Here is an 18,354-nt window from a genome sequence, read left to right on the forward strand (position 1 = left end):
AACCAAAAATAAATAAATTTTAAAAATAAAAATAAATAAAAATAAAAATAAAGAAAGATTGAAGAAGGGACTTGGAAGGCAGGATAAAAGTCTGGCTTGAACCTGTAGGTATAATGTAGCAAAGAGGCTGAATCTGAAAAGCAACAACAAAAAATACTCTAAAGACAGCAAAACAGTGCTGTTTCTTTTGGATTAAAGACAAGGCAAGGATAGACCCAGCACTGAAGCAGATGGTATAATGTTACATGATTGGGGAGAGGCAGGGTTTTCTACTCTCCGCTTTTGTTTTCTTAATCAAGGAAAATGGTCCTCAATCTAGAAATGTTAAGCAAATATCTAGATGAGGAAATTGAATCTGGATAGGTGAGAAAAATGGGAGAGCAATGAATTCAGGTTTCTAAGCCCGGGTGAAAGATGATACGTACATACAGAGAGTAGTGTCTTTGATGTGGCCTTACTAAATCAGAATTTGTTGACTGACTGAGTTAACCCCCTGGTGTTGAAATAAGTTGCACATACCTCAGTCTTTGAAGGCTCAGGAAGAAATCCTGGACCAAAAAACTAGAGATGAGTACATTTTCTACTTTCACATGAGAAAGAAACATGAGTTCTGATCCTTGTCAAAATTCTAGAAAGGATTGTTAAAGAAATTGTGAATATTGAGAAAGAAATTTAGAGATTACTAAGGAATCACTGGTGTTTACTTAGAAGCTTTGGAAAACAAATGTCATTTCCTTTTCTGGGTGGTGTTGTGAGGTTTGTCATGCCAATGGACAAAGCAGGCTTTGTGAAGCTTGGTTTCAGGAAATTATTTTGTTATTAAAGTTTCTTATAAGAGCCTAGTGGACAAGATACAGAAATGTGGACTGGATGGTACCAGTTGGGTGCCATGCGTTTAAAGTTTATAGAACAGTCTCACCCAAAGGTCTCTAATGAGCTAGATCACTCTGTTCTTGGTCTAGTCCTATCTGATGTTTTGTTTTTTAATATAGTGTAAAGGTACAGGATGCCCTTTTTTATCGATTCCACAGAAATCCCAAATCTAGGAGAAATGTGTCAGATGGAGAAAATATCCCAAAGATTTCCCCTTGATGGAACAAAATAAACAAGATGATAATTAACAAGACACAAATAAAGTCTTGAATTAGGTCTAGAAAAAGATCAGTTGCACAAGTAGAACATAAAGTCATCAGACTTCACCACCCCTGGTGTGGAAAGACCAGATTCGACTGCAAGTTAGGAAGAGCCAGGTGAAGACACTGCTGCTAAAAGGACTTCTGCAATCCCAGGGCACAGGGTGAAGATGCAAGGGTGTCTCTCCGCTCTGGGTTGTTTGATTCTGGACTCTCCTTAAGATGTGTCCTGGGAAATTAGAGGGCAAACAGAGGTGGGTAGCTCTTTTATGACAAAATGATAAATGACCTGGAGGTACTGACGAAATAAGAACACTTCAGTGTATCATGAGACCTGCCTTCAAATATCTGAATGTCTTTCATGAAAATATAGAGTTACTGTTCTCTATTTTCCTTGAAAGGGCACAACTGGACTCACTGGCTTGCAGCCAACCCATCAAGAATCAAAAGAAAGAAGTTTTCAATACTTAAGAGTACACAGCCCTGCAGTGGGCTTCTTGGACAGCAGGGAATTCTACCATCCTTGGAGAATTATAGTAGAATCTAGGGTGGGAGGGAGGTAGAGGGAATTCCTGTGTGCCCCCATGGCTGGGAGAGATGATGACCCCTAAGTGTTCTCCCATCATGTATATGATTTGAATAATGACCGTTACCATTTATTGAGCTTATACTAAGTGACAGGGCTGGGCTAAGGTCTTTGTGTGCACATTCCCACTGCATCTTTATAACAAATGAGGAGACTGAGGCTCAGGGAGGCTGTTAAGAGCTTAAGCCCACACAGTGATAGGTCAAAGAATGGAATTTTGATCCCAAGCTTGAGTTTAAAGTATACGCTTTTAATTTCTATGTTATATATGATCTCCAGTCTTTATACTTCATTCTTTCATTCAGCAACTATGCCCTGGAATGCCTTGTTCTTCACCTCCTCCTGCCTCTCACTCATCCACTTAGGCTGAGCTCACCTACTGTCTCCTCTCTGAGGTTTCCCCACTTCCTCCACACAAGATGAATTGCTTCCCTCCTGTGTTGCATGGCAGGGGGCACATTGTATCCTATTTGCCCGTGCAGTGTTGGTTTTCCTACTGGACTGCAAGCTCCCAGTTTCCTGAACAGCTGGAACCAGTGCTTATTCATCCCTGTCCCTCAGCACCACAAACAATGCTCAGAAGATGTTGGTACTCAACAGGTTTATAAGTTAGTCCATTCATCCACCCAGTCATTCATTCAAGAAACCTAAGAAAGAATAACATCTTATTTCTTTCTCTTTTTTATTGGAGTATAATTGCTTTACAATGTTGTGTTAGTTTCTGCTGTACAATGAAGTGAATCAGCTATATGTATACATATATCCCCTCCCTCTTGGACCTCTCTCCCACCCCACCCCACCATCCTACCCATCTAGATCATCACAGAGCAACAAGCTGAGCTTCCTGTGCTTTATAGCTTATTCCTGCTAGCTATCTATAAGGAGGCAAGAACTTACAATGGAGAAAAGACAGCCTCTTCAATAAGTGGTGCTGGGAAAACTGGATGGCTACATGTAAAAGAATGAAATTAGAACACTACCTAACACCATACACAAAAATAGACTCAAAATGGATTAAAGGCCTAAATGTAAGACCAGACACTATAAAACTCTTAGAGGAAAACATAGGAAAAACACTCTTTGACATAAACCACAGCAAGATCTCTTTTGACCCACCTCCTAGAAAAATGAAAATAAAAACAAAAATGAACAAATGGGACCTAATGAAACTTAAAAACTTTGCACAGCAAAGGAAACCATAAACAAGATGAAAAGACAACCTTCAGAATGGGAGAAAATATTTGCAAATGAAGCAACAGACAAAGAACTAATCTCCAAAATATACAAATGGCTCATGGAGTTCAATATTAAAGAAACAAACAACCCAATTTAAAAATGGGCAGAAGACCTAAATAGACATTTCTCCAAAGAAGACACACAGATGGCCAAGAGGCATATGAAAAGCTGCTCAACATCACTAATTATTAGAGAAATGCAAGTCAAAACTACAATGAAGTACCACCTCACACCAGTCAGAATGGCCATCATCAAAAAATCTACACACAGTAAATGCTGGAGAGGGTGTGGAGAGAAGGGAACCTTTTCACACTGTTGGTGGGAATGTAAATTGATACAGCCACCGTGGAGAACAGTATGGAGGTTCCTTAAAAAACTAAAAATAGAACTACCATATGACCCAGCAATCCCACTACTGGGCATATACCCTGAGAAAACCATAATTCAAAAGGATACACGTACCCCAGTATTCATTGCAGCACTATTTACAATAGCCAGGACATGGAAACAACCTAAATGTCCGACAACAGATGAATGGATGAAGAAGATGTGGCTGTTACTCAGCCATAAAAAGGAATGAAACTGGGTCATTTGTAGAGATGTGGATGGACCTAGAGTCTGTCATACAGAGTGAAGTAAGCCAGAAAGAGAAAAACAAATATCGTATATTAACACATATATGTGGAATTTAGAAAAATGGTACAGAGGAACCTATTTGCAGGGCAGGAATAGAGGCGTAGACAGTAGAGAATGGACCTGTGGACACAGAAGGGGAAGGGGAGGGTGGGACGAATTGGGAGATTAGGATGGACATATATACACTACCATTCGTAAAAGAGATAGCTAGTGGGGACAAGCTATAAAGCACAGGAAGCTCAGCTTGGTGCTCTGTAACATCTTATTTATTTCTCTCCCCCTTTTAATCCTTCCTGCATGAAACTCCAGGTATCATTCTCCTACTCAACCACCTTCAGTGTCCCTTTGTATCTACAGCATTAAGTACAAGAGCCTTAGCATGGCTAAGGGGCCTCTATTATATGTAGATTTTCATACCCTCCAAGGTCTCATCATCCTCCCCTCCATGTCCCCTTAGCCCTTCCTGATCTTTGTCTCCACCATCTTCTATCCTATCCCCTAGTCTTTGAACATATTGTTCCCTCTTCTTGGAATATCCTCTCCCACCCTCATTATTTCCTCTCAAAGTGTTATCCATTCTTCAACGTCCCAGTTCAGACACCACCTCCTCCCGGGAAGCCCACCCTCACACTCTGACCAGGAAAAGCCTCCCTTCTCTGTATTCCCAGTCCTTTTTTGCTGCTTTGTTGTTGTGACAGTTTTCTAATATTCTATTTTATTTTAGCTTTTCGGTCCATCTGATCCAAAAGGTTATCTAACAATACCCTTTTCAGCAGGCACTATGCCTTATTATCTCCAATATCCTTGTGATATGTGGCATTATCTATCACTGTATCCCCAGTATCTAAGGCAATACCTGACACCTATTCCATAAATAGCTGTTATTGAATGGATGGATGAATGGATGAATGAATTCATCAGAAGTTCTGCATTGTAGCATCAGTTTGCACATTAACTAAATATATAATTTGTGACATTTCATATCAATTGCTCTGGACCCCAGTTTCCATATCAATAAAAGGGTGTCCAAGGAGACAGGGAGAAAGGGTACTCATTTTTATGGATGACTTTGCTGTGTGCAAGGCAATGTGCTAGGGGCGTTATTTACCTTACAGGCCTAAGGGAGGGAGGGATGGATGAGGATGGGGGAGGGGTATACAAGCAGTGAAGAGTATGGGCTTAGGATAAGGCTTCCTTGAACTCAAGCCCTAGCTCTGCTACTTACTAAATGTGAGCTTGGGCAAGTTATTCTAATCTTTTAAACCTCTGTTTCTTCAGCCATCAAGTGGTGATAATAAGAGAACCTACTGGTGAGTTTGTTGTGAGGATTCAGTGAGGTGTTGAATATAAGGTACTTAGCCCATCGACTGGCACGTAACCCTGAATTATAAACAGCAGCTCATTATTATTATTCTATTACTTGTGTGTCTTCTTGTTCAGTTTACCTCATGAAGAAGCCAGAGGTTCTGAGAGGTTAAACTACTTGCCCAAGGCCACATCTTCCGTCTGCCCCGTTGTCCTCTCCACCTACTGGACCCTTCAGGATAAATCCTTCAAGAATGGCCATGAGCTTTGCAACACAGCCTGTGTTCCCATTTCAGGGTGAAATACTAGAAAGCCACCCCATGTTGCTGCTTCTCAAACATGCCCAGATTTTAGCATTTTATTATCTAAACATTTAGCATCTAACACTGAATATCTAAAAGCAGGGTCAGTTTTCTCATGGTTATTCTTCTGTTTAATAAAGGAAGAAAGGTCATAATCCAAGTTATAAGAGTGAACGGATATAAATTTTTCCCTATGAGATTCAAAGCTAATGCCTTTTACTCCCCCATCGTTTGGCTTTGTGCAAAAAATCAAAATGCCAATTACTGCTCCTCTGTGACTAAATGAAGTGTGAGCTTCCCTGCCCCATAAAGGGAGCCACACCCCACCTGGACACTCAGTAGGCATTTGATTCAGAAGAAGAGAAGGAGATAGTAACCATCAGGGTTACTAGGGTTTTCTTTGATGGAGGATGTGATGCACAAATGTATAGAAGTTTTTTTTTTCTTTAAATAAATTTTTAAATTTTATTTATTTATTGTTTCTGGCTGTTTTGAGTCTTCGTTGCTGCGTGTGGGCTTTCTCTAGTTGCAGTGAGCGGGGGCTATTCTTCGTTGCGGTTTGCGGGCTTCTCATTGGGGTGGCTTCTCTTGTTGTGGAGCACGGGCTCTAGGTGCATGGCCTTCAGTAGCTGTGGCTCGTGGGCTCAGTAGTTGTGGATCGTGGCTCTAGAGTGCAGGCTCAGTAGTTGTGGCTCACGGGCTTAGCTGCTCCGTGGCATCTTCCTAGACCAGGGATTGAACCCGTGTCCCCTGCACTGGCAGGCCGATTCTCAACCACTGCGCCACCAGGGAAGCCCTGTATAGAAGTTTTATGGAGGACATACAGATAGGCAGGAGAGGGATCATTAGTGGCAGGCCATTGTCAAGGGTATATGGCCCATGGAGCTGAAGTATTCATGCCCTAAATGTCCAGGAGGACCTCCCCCAGAGCATGCACAGGTGGGTTTTATTTGTCATGCCCATGATCTCGAGGCATCAACAAGCCGTCAGGGGCCTGCGCCTGCAGAGCCCTTTTTGCTACAAACATGGCCCCCTAAAGTAACTCCAAAGCAGTTTGATCATGGGAGGAGAAATGCCAATCTAACCCATTTGCCGTTGATTTCTTAAGCAGATTCAGGCACACAGGATGAAGCACAGCTTTTGCAGGAATGGTTTAAGCTGGTTCTGGAGAAGAATAAATTAATGCGATATGAGTCGGAGTTACTGATCATGTAAGTAAGGCAACACAGATAACAGTGAGGCCTAAAAGCAAAGGGGGCGGGAGTGGGGTGGCCCACCCTCCTAGGTTGAAGTCTCAGGATTTTTTCTTCTTGTGCATACAGAATTGTGATTGAGACAAATTGACATTTGATGTCTTGCATATCATGCTGGCATTAGTGCAGAGAATCTTCAATTGTCTGTTCTCTGCTGTGGAGTCCTATGGCTAAAATGATTTCAGGTAATGGGTCTGGAGCTGGAGGGCCTTTGGATAAGACACTTTCAATCCATCCCTGTCCCCCACACCAGGGGGCACCCACTTGCAGTCACACACCTGCAATGGGGAAGCATGTGTCTGGCTTCTGTGTGTGAATCATGGGAAGGGCTTGCTGAAATCACCTGACCACTTCCTTGTGGCTTTAATGGATTGAAGGTGGAGATCGGTCTGGCTGTCCTGTGAATGAGAGGTTGCAGTCTGGCTGGGAGATCAGAAAGTAGAGCTGGATCTTACCGTACTCTGAAAATGTTGAAGGTCATTCTACCTGTCACCATGCTGGAGGGAAAGGAAGTAACATTTAATATAAACTGACTAAGCACCACAAGTTGTACTGGGTGTTTTCACTTATGCTGTCTTATTTCATTTTCACCCCAACCCTGAGAGTTAATCTTGGGAGTCTTTGAAAGGGTCTAATAAAATTCTTTTCCTCTTCTCTGCCTGGGTTCTGAGCCAGGTGAGAAATAAGACAATTGGGTCAATAGTTGACCCAGAATATCAAAATAAAGTGTTTATTACTGCTTATGGCTAGCTCGGCTAAATATGAGAGCCCAAGTGGGCTTGCTAACTATATTCATTTCCTAGGGCTAGACTAATGTATTATCACAAATGGGGTGGCTTACAATGAGAGAAATGTATTCTCTCTCAGTTCTGGAAGACAATCTGAAATCGAGGCATTAGGAAGGCCACACTCCCTTCGCGGCCTCTGGGGGAGAATTCTTCCTTGCCTCTTCCAGCTTCAGGTGCCTCCAGGCATCCCTTGGCTTGTGACTGCATCACTCCAATCTCTCCCTCTGTCTTCATGCAGCCTTCTCTGTGTGTCCATGTCTTCTCTCTGTCTCTTGTAAGGACACTTGTCACTGGGTTTAGAGCCCACTGGCATAATCCAGAATATTCTTACCTCAAGGTTCTTAACTTAATTACATCCACAAAGACCCTTTTTCAAATAAGGTCACTTTCAAAGGTTCCAGGGGTTAGGATGTGGACATATCTTTTGGGAGTTCACCATGCAACTTACTATACTACCCAACCCCAGAATTAGACACACTCATCTACCTAGTCACAAAAGGTAGTGAATCACTTGCTTCTTAGGGGTAAGGCTTTTACCCTAGACCAGTGGGTCTCACCTGGGGGCAATTTCCATCTCACTTCCTCCTTCCAGGGATATTTGGCAATGTCTGAAGACATTTTTGTCTATCGCAACTGGGAGGTGCTAGTGATATCTAGTGCGGAGAGGCCAAGGGTGCCACTGAACATTCTACAATGCACAGGGCACCCCACTTCCCTCACCAACAAAGAATTACCCAGCCCAAAATGTCAATAGTGTCAAGATTGAGAAATCTTGCCCTAGACCCATAGCAAGGCTCAGAGTAACAGAGAACACATGTTTGCTGCAGGCAGGCTGATCCCCAGGGAGAAAGGGTGTGAGCTGAGTTCCCCTAGTCTGTTCTTCCCAAATTTACCTCCCCTGGGGTGAGAGTGAGTATAAGCGTGAAAGTGGAGAGAAGAAGCCAGGAAGTATACTCCTTGAGCTCCACTGACATGAAGGAAATGCCAGGAATGGGGAAGAAGGGCTCATCTGTAGCAATTACTTTTATTATTACTGTTTTTTTAATTGATGTTCATGCTGAGACTCAAAACAACTAAATAATTTGTCCATCTCCGCCTGACTTCAAAGTCCTTTTTATACAACTGTATCGTCTGCCTTTGGTCCAGGTGTGAATTATAAAATTCATTAACAAAAAAGTATCAAGCACATTCCATGTGCTAGGAAATGTGCTGGGTACTGTGGAAGTAGAGATGAATCAGGCCATAGTCCCGATCTTCGAGGATCTCATGGTTTCAGGGGAGACAGACACGTAAGCACACAGCATGAGAGGAATGAGAAAACATAGCAAGCGCTCCATGGAGGTTTGTAGGAGGAGCAGTCAGTGCACAGGCCCTGCCGGCAAAGGTCAGGTGGGTGGTGACTGCTCAGTGACTGTGGCTTCTCTCCTTGGTACACGGTCGGAGGGAACTTTCTCCTCCAACAGAGGCCAAGGAGGAGAACTCGGACGTGTGAGCTAGACAAAGGCAGGTGGGAGCTCTGGTAAAGGATAGGTTTTAGTTTGGAGAGAGACCTGGCTGAACCAGGAGAAACGTCTTACACTTGTGTGTTATTTTGGGTCCCTTGGGAAAGCAGGTGCCAAGACAGAATTAGAAGTACAAGAGATGTATTGGGAGAAAGGAGAAAGGGAGTGGGAGTGAGAGGGAAGTCTTCAGACCCCATGCAGTCCTGACACCTGTAAAAGGAGAGGGGAGGGAATGAGAATTGGCAGGAGGAACCTCAGACTGCAGTGCAGCTCTGAGAAAATCTGAGCCAGGCGAAGGGAGCCCCAGAGCAAAGACTGCCCATCCGAGGAGTCCGAAGTGGGGCAGAAATGGCCCAGCTCCAGCACCGCCACTGGGCTCGCTCACTGGCTGGAGCTGCTCAGGGACAGTGTGGCCTCAGCACAGCAGTGAAGTGGAACCTGCTACAGCAGTCAGCTCACTCCACACTACACTCCTTCCAGAGTTCTCTCTTAAAGGAAGATCTGAGTGGTGCGTTTCCACTGGCTACCAGAGTGGGCCAAGGGAAGTTGAGTGTCAATAGCAAAAGGGAGAGTATTGAACAAAGCATGGACCTTGGCCCACGTAATAGTAGAAGTAGTAAAAATAACGACAGTGGCAACAGGGTATAGTAAATTGACCCAAAGCTATAGCAGATACGCATGCAGCCTGCAGGTGGGGCTGGAAGGGAAGGCCCCCCTCCACGTCAAACCCAGGGACCTAGACTCAGCCCTCACCCTCTTCAGTGTCTCTGTAGCATTGGACACCCTTGATCTCTTTCTTCTCTCCTGAAACTCTCCTCTCTTGGCTTCTGTGATGCTGCATTTCTTGTTTACCCTTCCAACCTTTTGCTTGCTTCTTCCCTGGCTCTACCGCTTTTGTTTGGCTTCTAAATGTAGGTGTTCCCAAGGTCCTGTCTTCAAACCTTTTTTTCCTCTATAGCAGGGGTCCCCAACCCCCAGGCTGTGGATCATTACTGGTCCGTGGCCTGTTAGGAACCGGGCTGCACTGCAGAGCAGGAGGTGAACAGTGGGCGAGCAAGTGAAGCTTTGTCTGCCGCTCCCCATCGCTCCCCATCGCTCTCATTACCGCCTGAACCTTCCCCCCCTCCCCCGGCCCCCACTCCTGTCCATGGAAAACTTGTCTTCCATGAAACTGGTCCCTGGTGCCAAAAAGGTTGGGAACCGCTGCTCTATAGCCTCCCTTTTAGAGATTACGTGACTTCACCTATCACCTCTGACCCCTGCCTCATCCATTTGTGGTCCTCATTTCTCCTGAGAACGCCAGACCTGCACTCCCAAAGTTTGGGGAACCTCCACATTACCACATGGCCCAGCGTGTGGGAAGCTTACACACATACGCTGACATACGTGGGCTATCCCCAGGCATGGAAAGGTCATGAAGCTCTGTCTGAGCTTCGCCAAAAGCTAACTTCACTTCTTGACTTTGCTGTTCTGTCGGTGGACACACTGAGTCCCCAGCACTTCAGCTTGACTCCTCCAAAACATCGCTGATTCTTCTTCCCACATCACTCACAACCAGATGGATAGTTGTCTGAGTATTCTGCCTCCATCCGGACAAAATGTCTCACTCCTCTTTCCTCCTTGTTTACCACAGTCAGAGATCTGGGAGTTGTTAGAGGTGATACTTGAAGTCACATTGCCCCTAAAAGAGAGGAGGGTTTCAGATTGTCATTGCTTCTACTGTTCTGATCATTTCTTCACGATCCAGTCCTGGGTGGCCTTCCAAAAGCTTGCTGAGAGCACATTACAACCTTCAGCTGCTCCCCATCATCTCTTGAGTTCAGCATATCTCAGCAGCAGTAGCAACAGCAAAACTTTCAGTTTAGAGATATTCCAAGACCCCAGTTTTAATAAGGAAAAAAGAATGCAGTCGCTATGGTCAATGGGTTTGTTAGTCAATATTTCTACACAGATCTCCAGTATTTACAAAGTTTGAACATTCTCTAATCCCCAGGGCCCGAGAACTAGAATTAGAAGATCATCAAAGCAGACTGGAGCAGAAATTAAGAGAAAAAATGCTCAAGGAGGGTGAGTATGGTGATATGTTTGGGGCTTTTGTTAAAGATGTTTTTCCACATGAAGACACTTGACCAGAACATACTGCACATTGCAGAGTGGAGCACTTTTCCTGCCTTGTGTCACCAGCCTGGAAGTCAGAGGGGGCACAAAGCCAGCCTTCCTCTGCCCCCACCAGAGCACAGCAAGTCCTTCTTAGCTTCATTCACTGGGGCCGTGAGAGCAGCATTTAGCTCCATCCCATGTGCTAATAGGAACAAAGTCATTTAGTCACGCATTCATTCACTTATCCATCCATTCATTTAACAAATATTTGTTGAGACTCTAGAGTGGGCCTGGCAGATGGAGAAGAGCAGCCCTGCCCTGTGGCCTCACTTGGGAGACTGACACCCAGACCAGTAGTTACGACACAGTGAGATGAGGGTCATGACTTACGTGCTTTGGGAGCACAGAGGAAGGCAGGCCTGGTTCTGCCAGGCATTGGGGAATGTAAAGGAAGCATCCTTCCCACCACGGGCTGGGCCAGGGCATCACACATGAGAAAATTATTTCCACTATGAAGGAGGGAGAGTTGAAATAAACTTAATCGACACCATATACTGATTTATGCATTCATAGGCTCCAGTCTGCGAGGCATATTCACTCTGTTCTGTGCCTGTATGTTTGTGGGGCCAGATCCGTGCATGGCTTTCCTACCTTTAGACCTAAGTCTGAAAGAGCAAGTTAAATCATTTCTGTATACATCATGGACCGAACATTGCACCTACCTATGGGTTACCTGCTTCAGAGCAAGCCCTTAGTAAATATGAGACATTATCATCATGATCATTCTTATTTAGGTATTTTATCCCCATTTTACAGATTAGAAAACCGAGTCTCTGAGAACTTAAAAACCATGCTCAACATAAATGATGGGTCTAAGACTTGAGAACAGATCATCACAGACTCGGGGTCTCCTGTTCTTTCTCACATAGTCGTGTTTGTAGATTGTTTCTTTTTTGTTTGTTTGTTTGTTTGTTTGTTTTTTGTGGTACGCGGGCCTCTCACTGTTGTGGCCTCTCCCATTGCGGAGCACAGGCTCCGGATGTGCAGGCTCAACGGCCATGGCTCACGGGCCCAGCCGCTCCGCGGCATGTGGGATCCTCCCAGACCGGGGCACGAACCCGTGTCCCCTGCATCGGCAGGTGGACTCTCAACCACTGCACCACCAGGGAAGCCCTGTAGATTGTTTCTTTACAGCAGTAGAAAACTATTTCTAACAAAATCCTTAGAGAACTGCTCTGTACAGAATGAATAAAAGTGGCATACATCATCTTTTATTCGTCAGAAGGAGCTCAGATGGTTCCATCATTGACAAACCAAAACCGAGAGAGGACTTTTAATTTTTTTGTGTTGATAATCAAATAAGGGGCATGAATACTGAAGTGTACCTAAATTAACAAACCATACTATATAACTAATATCTCACTTATACATCTCATAAAGATTTTAATTTGCTCCATATCAGGGTGGTAAAATACATACCACCAAAGGCTCCATTAGTCACTTTTTTTTTTTTTTTTTTTTTTTTTTGCGATACACGGGCCTCTCACTGTTGTGGCCTCTTCCGTTGCGGAGCACAGGCTCCTGACGCACAGGCTCAGCAGCCATGGCTCACGGGCCTAGCCGCTCTGCGGCATGTGGGATCTTCCCGGACCAGGGCATGAACTCGTGTCCCCTGCATTGGCAGGCGGACTCCCAACCACTGCGCCACCAGGGAAGCCCCATTAGTCACTTTTGAATCTTTTTTTTTTTTAATTCTTACTAAAGAATGATGGTCATACATCTTCTCACTCTTCTGGGGTGTACAAAAAAATATAGCTTCTTCATTTTGCCTTGTCATCTTGTGCGAAACCTTCATACCACTAGTTATCAAGAAGAAAAGGAAGGTAGGAAGGGAGGAAGGGAGGGAGGGAGGAAGGAAAGAAGGAAGGGAGGGAGGGAGGGAGGGAGGAAAGGGAACTTTTTTTATCCCTCTCTGGTAAACTTAGTCTGATGCAATAATTAAGGCTGATGCAGTCCCTCTAGGAAATGCTCAGTCTTTTGGGGATGAAAATGCTCAGTCTTGCAGGTTGCCACCCCTTCCATCTGCTTGATTCTTAAGGTGACCTCCAGGTCATGGCGAGAGGCAGGTTTGTGTGACTTCACAGCACTGGAAATCTGCGTGGGTTTCTCTGACTCATTGCCTCCCACATAGCTATCTCCTGTCATCAGGCTGCCACTGTCTCTGCTGGCATTTGCAGCCAGGGTGTGCGGCTGGCCTGACCCATAGCCTGGCCTTTCTCTCAGCGTGCCTGGAGCCTCACTCTTGGCCTCGCTCAGCCTCACCTCAGCACATCCTCCACTCAGCCTGGCCAGACAGTCTCCACTGTGAGGCCACTCCATCCCTCATCACGGGGAGCCCCATGGCAGGCCCAGTGGCCATTTACTTTTGCATCTCTGGGGCAAGTGGACATTTCTAGGCTCTACCAGTGTGTGCCACACACAGCAGATCAAGATCTGGGGAGCCACACCCCAACCCCTCGTCTCTGCTCAACCATGAAGTTCTACCTGTCCCACATTTATACACAGGGCGCCTTTCCAGCTGGCCTCTTCCCAGAGTTTCAAGCAAGGGGCAGGGCAAGAGTCCCTCAGCCCCCCAGCGCTCCCATCAGATGAGGTGACATTCCCTGCCTCTTTGGGGGCTTCCAAGGCCCAGAACGGAGAGACTGGAGCCCAGGGCTCTCACCTTTATCTTCTCCTGCCTCTCCTCCCTCCCATCAAACACGAGCTGCAAAGAGAATGGTGCCTCTTTATTTCCCTTTTGTCATATGTACCTTATTCCTGACACTGTTCTCAGAACTCAGCCTGACGCAAGAGACAGTGGTACCATCTCTGCTCTGGTATCCGGCCCACCACCTAGTCCCAGTGTGTTGAATAGGAAGAGCTAACAGAATCTATAGAGTCTTCTCCCAAGGCAATAATCTGGTTGACAAGACTTAAAAATCTGCCTTTAAAATCCTATTTTGAGTGTCAGAAAGTCATTGCTACCTGTTTCTTACTCTTTTCCTTCCTTTTATAAAAACCTTGTCTCCCTGAGGCAATCGAATGTCTCGGGCCAATTAGGAAGAAGGTCATGTACTCATCCGGGAGAAGCATAGTCACAGTCTGGAAACATCCTCCTAGCGGCCAGCCATAACCTCACTTGGCTGCCGCCTGGTCTCTAGTCAAAGGGCTGCAATTTGTCATTAACTACAAATGAAAAAAGGATTCTCATCCTTGAAATAGCTTCCACTGATGCGGATGGTTTACTTAGAAACTTTTCTCACAGATCGCTCTGCTCAGCCATGTTTGGGGGAAACTGCCTTTGTGTTGCCTTGTTGGTTTCTTTTTTGTGAGGGGAGGGCAGGTTGGAGGGCTTGGCAGGACTTGGCTGGTATTAACTTCTTTTCCTCACAAAGGGGTTTTCCCCGTCACTCTGTATAGAGTCTCAAGATGAAAACTGAGCCGACAGCAGCACAAAGCACCCGCCTTTCTAATCTGTGACTTGGAGGGCAGGTCCCTGGTGTTAAATTCATTTCCTTGTTTTCTCCATGGAAAGTAAAGGGCAGAACAAGTCCAGAACAATCAAGAATGCCCGTGCCAAAAGTTCTCCTGGGGTCACATCTTACCTGCAGTCCAATGTGGGTGTTTTGTTTGTTTTTATTTTTTACCTATTTTTGTTTGTTTGTTTGTTTCTGTAGAGAGCCACAAAGATGAGAATGATCTGAATGAGGAGCAAGAAATACTCACCGAGCTGATGCAAGTAATTGAGCAAAGGAACAAACTGGTGGATTCCTTAGAGGAACAACGCATAAAAGAAAAGGCTGAAGACCAGCACTTTGAAAGCTTCATATTCTCCAGGGGATGTCAGCTGAGCAGGACATGAGAAAGCCCCACGGGGAGCAAGCCGAGGACCAGATCAGGCCACGCACCCTTCACTCTCTCCTTCTTCCTTTCACAGGATATGTCAGACCTGGAACGTAACTTATACCATGCTGCAATATATATATATATATTTTTTGCGGTACGCGGGCCTCTCGCTGCTGTGGCCTCTCCCGTTGCGGAGCACAGGCTCCGGACGCGCAGGCTCAGTGGCCATGGCTCACGGGCCCAGCCGCTCCGCGGCATGTGGGATCCTCCCGGACCGGGGCACGAACCCGCGTCCCCTGCATCGGCAGGTGGACTCCCAACCACTGTGCCACCAGGGAAGCCCTGCAATATTTTTAAAAGAATTTAAGATTCTCTCATATGTACTCCAGCTGCCCAAGATCCTTCAGAGATTATATTGAAGAAAATACAAAGACTCTTTTGAAATTGGCACTCAACTTCAGTGGGTCTCTTAAATTGGAGGTGACCGTGGCAGATGACCAGCATTGTTTTCCGTAGAAAGTGACACAGAGATTGATTTTCCCGCTGCTTTCATCATTTTCTCATCCCAAATTCATTGAGTTACACATCTAAAGATTTTTAAGAAGCTGCCTTTTCATTAATATATCCATATTTGCCTTTTTTTCCATGGATGACCGGTTTCCAAATGTCAGAAAGAAGCAGCCGCAGTTTAAAGATTAGGTTAATATTTAAATTGTGTTTCCAGAGAAAGAGAAGAAACCTTGAGATTACTGATTACATAAAGCAAATAATTCATATAGCAGGTGTTAATTCAATCCAGGGTGAATTTAATTTACCAGGTGTAGTTATAAGCCTTAATATAATATACATAAGCAATGAGAGTTTAATAGAACATTTGAGCCTTAATTTTATTTTAAAAAAAAAAAGGAGGAAAAAAGGAAATAAAACTTTGACTTCATACCAGCAGGATTGTTAGTTAACACCAAATGGTGTTGGCTTAGAAAAGCTTTTTTTTTTTTTCCCCCAGAGCACTCTCCTTATTGCCGCTGGAACATAGTGAAAAACCTTTCTAGAAAATGAATAATTTTGAAGCACTTTTTTGTAACTATTGGTAATGGCAAAAAGTATTATAAAACTCTTTCATTTGTTGATAAAATATTGGTGAGGTTGATGCTGCTACTAAAAACGAACATTCTAGTGATCCAGGTGAGGGATGCTCCTCAGTGGTGGTCTTATGTCTAAACAGAGAAACGTCTCTGACACTGTCTCCAGGGGTTGCCCAGGAAATCCACGACAAGACAAGGCCACTTCTGCCTTCAAGGTGGATTGGGGAGCAGTGGTCCCATTTACCAAATCCCAAACTGGGTAATGGATTTTTTGATGACATTTTCAATGTGAAAAGAAAGCTGGGAGATGGAGTTTGTGCACTGACATGGGATTCCTGGGACATTTTGACTGTTCATAGGGGAACCAAAGAAAAGATTTTAAATGGTGATTTGTTGTCATAAAGTATTTGATTGTTTTCCCTCAGTGGGATTCTTTGAGGAGTCAGTCCATCATTGACATGAGACAGACTGAAGAACTCTTTGTTGTATGTTTGGCCTGTCATTTCTGCAAGTGTTTAAATGTATTGTTGGACAAATGGTGCTTTGCAACTGCCTGGAGAGCTAACTTACCTCAATATAAGTTAACCCATAAACCACTTTTGTCTGAGATGCTGTCCGTGCACACCAATCTGGTCAGCTGAGAAGCCAGAAATTAGAAGTGTGCTTGGATTTCCTGAGTCAGCCAACATTTTGGGTGGTATTAAAACACAACCTTTCCATGGATATACCAAGTTCCAAAAGTTGTAGTTCTTTTTCTTTCTTCTCTCCTTCCTTTTTCTTTTTATTTTCTTTTTTCTTTTAATAATCAAGTCTTCTAGTGCCTGAATTCTATTATTAGGAAATATATACAAGCATCTATTTCCCTCTTTCTCTCTCTCTCTCTCTCTCTCTCTCTCTCTCTGAAAACTGTGCCACTTAGGGCTATTTATCTATTTTTATTTATTTGTATATTTGGTGGAAATGGCTAATATGATTTCCTCATTATTCTGGTTTTCCTGTGTTATAATTTGGAGAAGACCTATTAGCACTAAGCTATTGGTATATAAGCTATTTAATATGCAAATAACCCAAAGGTTTGGGGCAATAAGTTGTATAGTATTAAAGATTTATGGAGATAGTCAAGATAATATTTTCTGCCATCAGGCATTCAGAGGTAAGACTACAGATGCATAGGAATGTTAATTCATTTTAAGAAAGATACATAACTTCAGTTTTCCTTCTAGAATGGGTAGAATTATTCAAGCCCAGTCACCATTTGATGCTTGCATATGTTTAACAAATGATGCTCAAATGTGTAGTGTCTGGGTTGTTTTTGTGCAAAAGGATTAATTGCCACTTATTTTAATTAGTTCTATTTTGGTTTAAAAGAAAGATTCTCCCAAGAGGGCCAAGGAAGAAGGTGGTTCTTGGCCCCAGTATTCCGTTGATAGGTGAAAGAAGCAATTTGTTCACTTTCTCTTCCAAAGATTATGTTCTGTGGTTTAAGGCTGAGTCTTATCTGGCCAAGTTAAAACATAAAACTTATATTTAACAGCCTTCTACTTACACTGGCTTTCAGTTTTCCCAGTACTTAAAAACCATTTTAATGATCATTTCCAAAAGGATACAAATATTGTGGCTGTTGAACTATGTTAAATGATTGCAATAGAGAAAGTTCCAAGACCCTCAAAAGGTAAAATATTGTACCATTGGAAGACAGCTTCTCTGTATACAGTATGGGTAGGATTATGATGAAAACAGACGGAGCCTTCACTTTCCCATAAAATAACACTTGTGATCAAGGCTGAGCCATTTAGGACTCTGAATGAGACAGAAAACCCCGGCCTCAGGTCACATTTCATAGTCTCACACAGCTTCTAAGTTAAACCAAAAGGCTCACAATTAAAACTTCAGAATTTTACGTAAACTGGAACAAGAGGACCGTTCTTAAACTTGCCCTCCCAAACCATTCATTTATTTATTTGTTTTATAAACATCTTCCAAATACCTGTGGGATTCAGCAACCCTGTGCTAGATGTAAGGATACAGAAAGAACATTATTCCTCCACCTGCAAGTAAATACAGAGATAAACAAATACCACTCCCAAATAAATAAAAAAGAACGATTTTTATTATAATCATCAACCTATTCTTCTCACATTTATCTCAAGCACAAAGACTTATCTCCCCAACTATTTGTAGTGCTTCTTTGGCAATAAAAACACAAGTAAGTTCATGTTTCTAAAACTGTGAAAAATAATATCAGGTTATACTGTTTCATTTAAACCTGGACTTTGGCAGTGTTAGGCTGCTTGGAATCAATGGATGTTGAGATGCAGCATATTAATTGCAACTGAGAAAGGAAGTGGCAGGTGTTTGCAGCTCTGATGAGCTGCAATGAAATTGATGTTTTCTGCATTCTGGAGGCAGATGACAATTCAGCAATGTCTGTCTTCCCAGGAAGCAGATTTGCAGGCTTTTCCTTCCAAACTGAAAATGGCAGCATGTCTCACCCAGGCAGTTGATCAGAGAACTCCCTCAGCAGGGCAGAGGGCTGCCACATG

General features: G+C 43.8%; 1 protein-coding gene across 4 annotated transcripts in view; it reads left to right on the plus strand.

The window, feature by feature from the left end:
• MICAL2 (microtubule associated monooxygenase, calponin and LIM domain containing 2) overlaps window positions 1-16,449 on the plus strand; it is a 226,922-nt gene extending 210,473 nt beyond the window's left edge. For 2 of the 4 annotated variants that reach the window (XM_060103819.1, XM_060103818.1), the window contains 3 exons: window positions 6,307-6,409; window positions 10,735-10,808; window positions 14,558-16,439. In XM_060103819.1, the coding sequence (XP_059959802.1) occupies window positions 6,307-6,409; window positions 10,735-10,808; window positions 14,558-14,742 (362 nt within the window). In that variant the 3' untranslated portion in view covers window positions 14,743-16,439. Of the gene's footprint in view, window positions 1-6,306; window positions 6,410-10,734; window positions 10,809-14,557 lie in introns of all 4 variants that reach the window. The other 2 variants (XM_060103822.1, XM_060103820.1) reach the window with 2 other exon arrangements.
• Window positions 16,450-18,354: the final 1,905 nt, after the last annotated feature.

The sequence above is a fragment of the Mesoplodon densirostris genome, chromosome 7 (assembly GCF_025265405.1).
Source record: "Mesoplodon densirostris isolate mMesDen1 chromosome 7, mMesDen1 primary haplotype, whole genome shotgun sequence".
NCBI classification, from domain to species: Eukaryota; Metazoa; Chordata; class Mammalia; order Artiodactyla; family Ziphiidae; genus Mesoplodon; species Mesoplodon densirostris.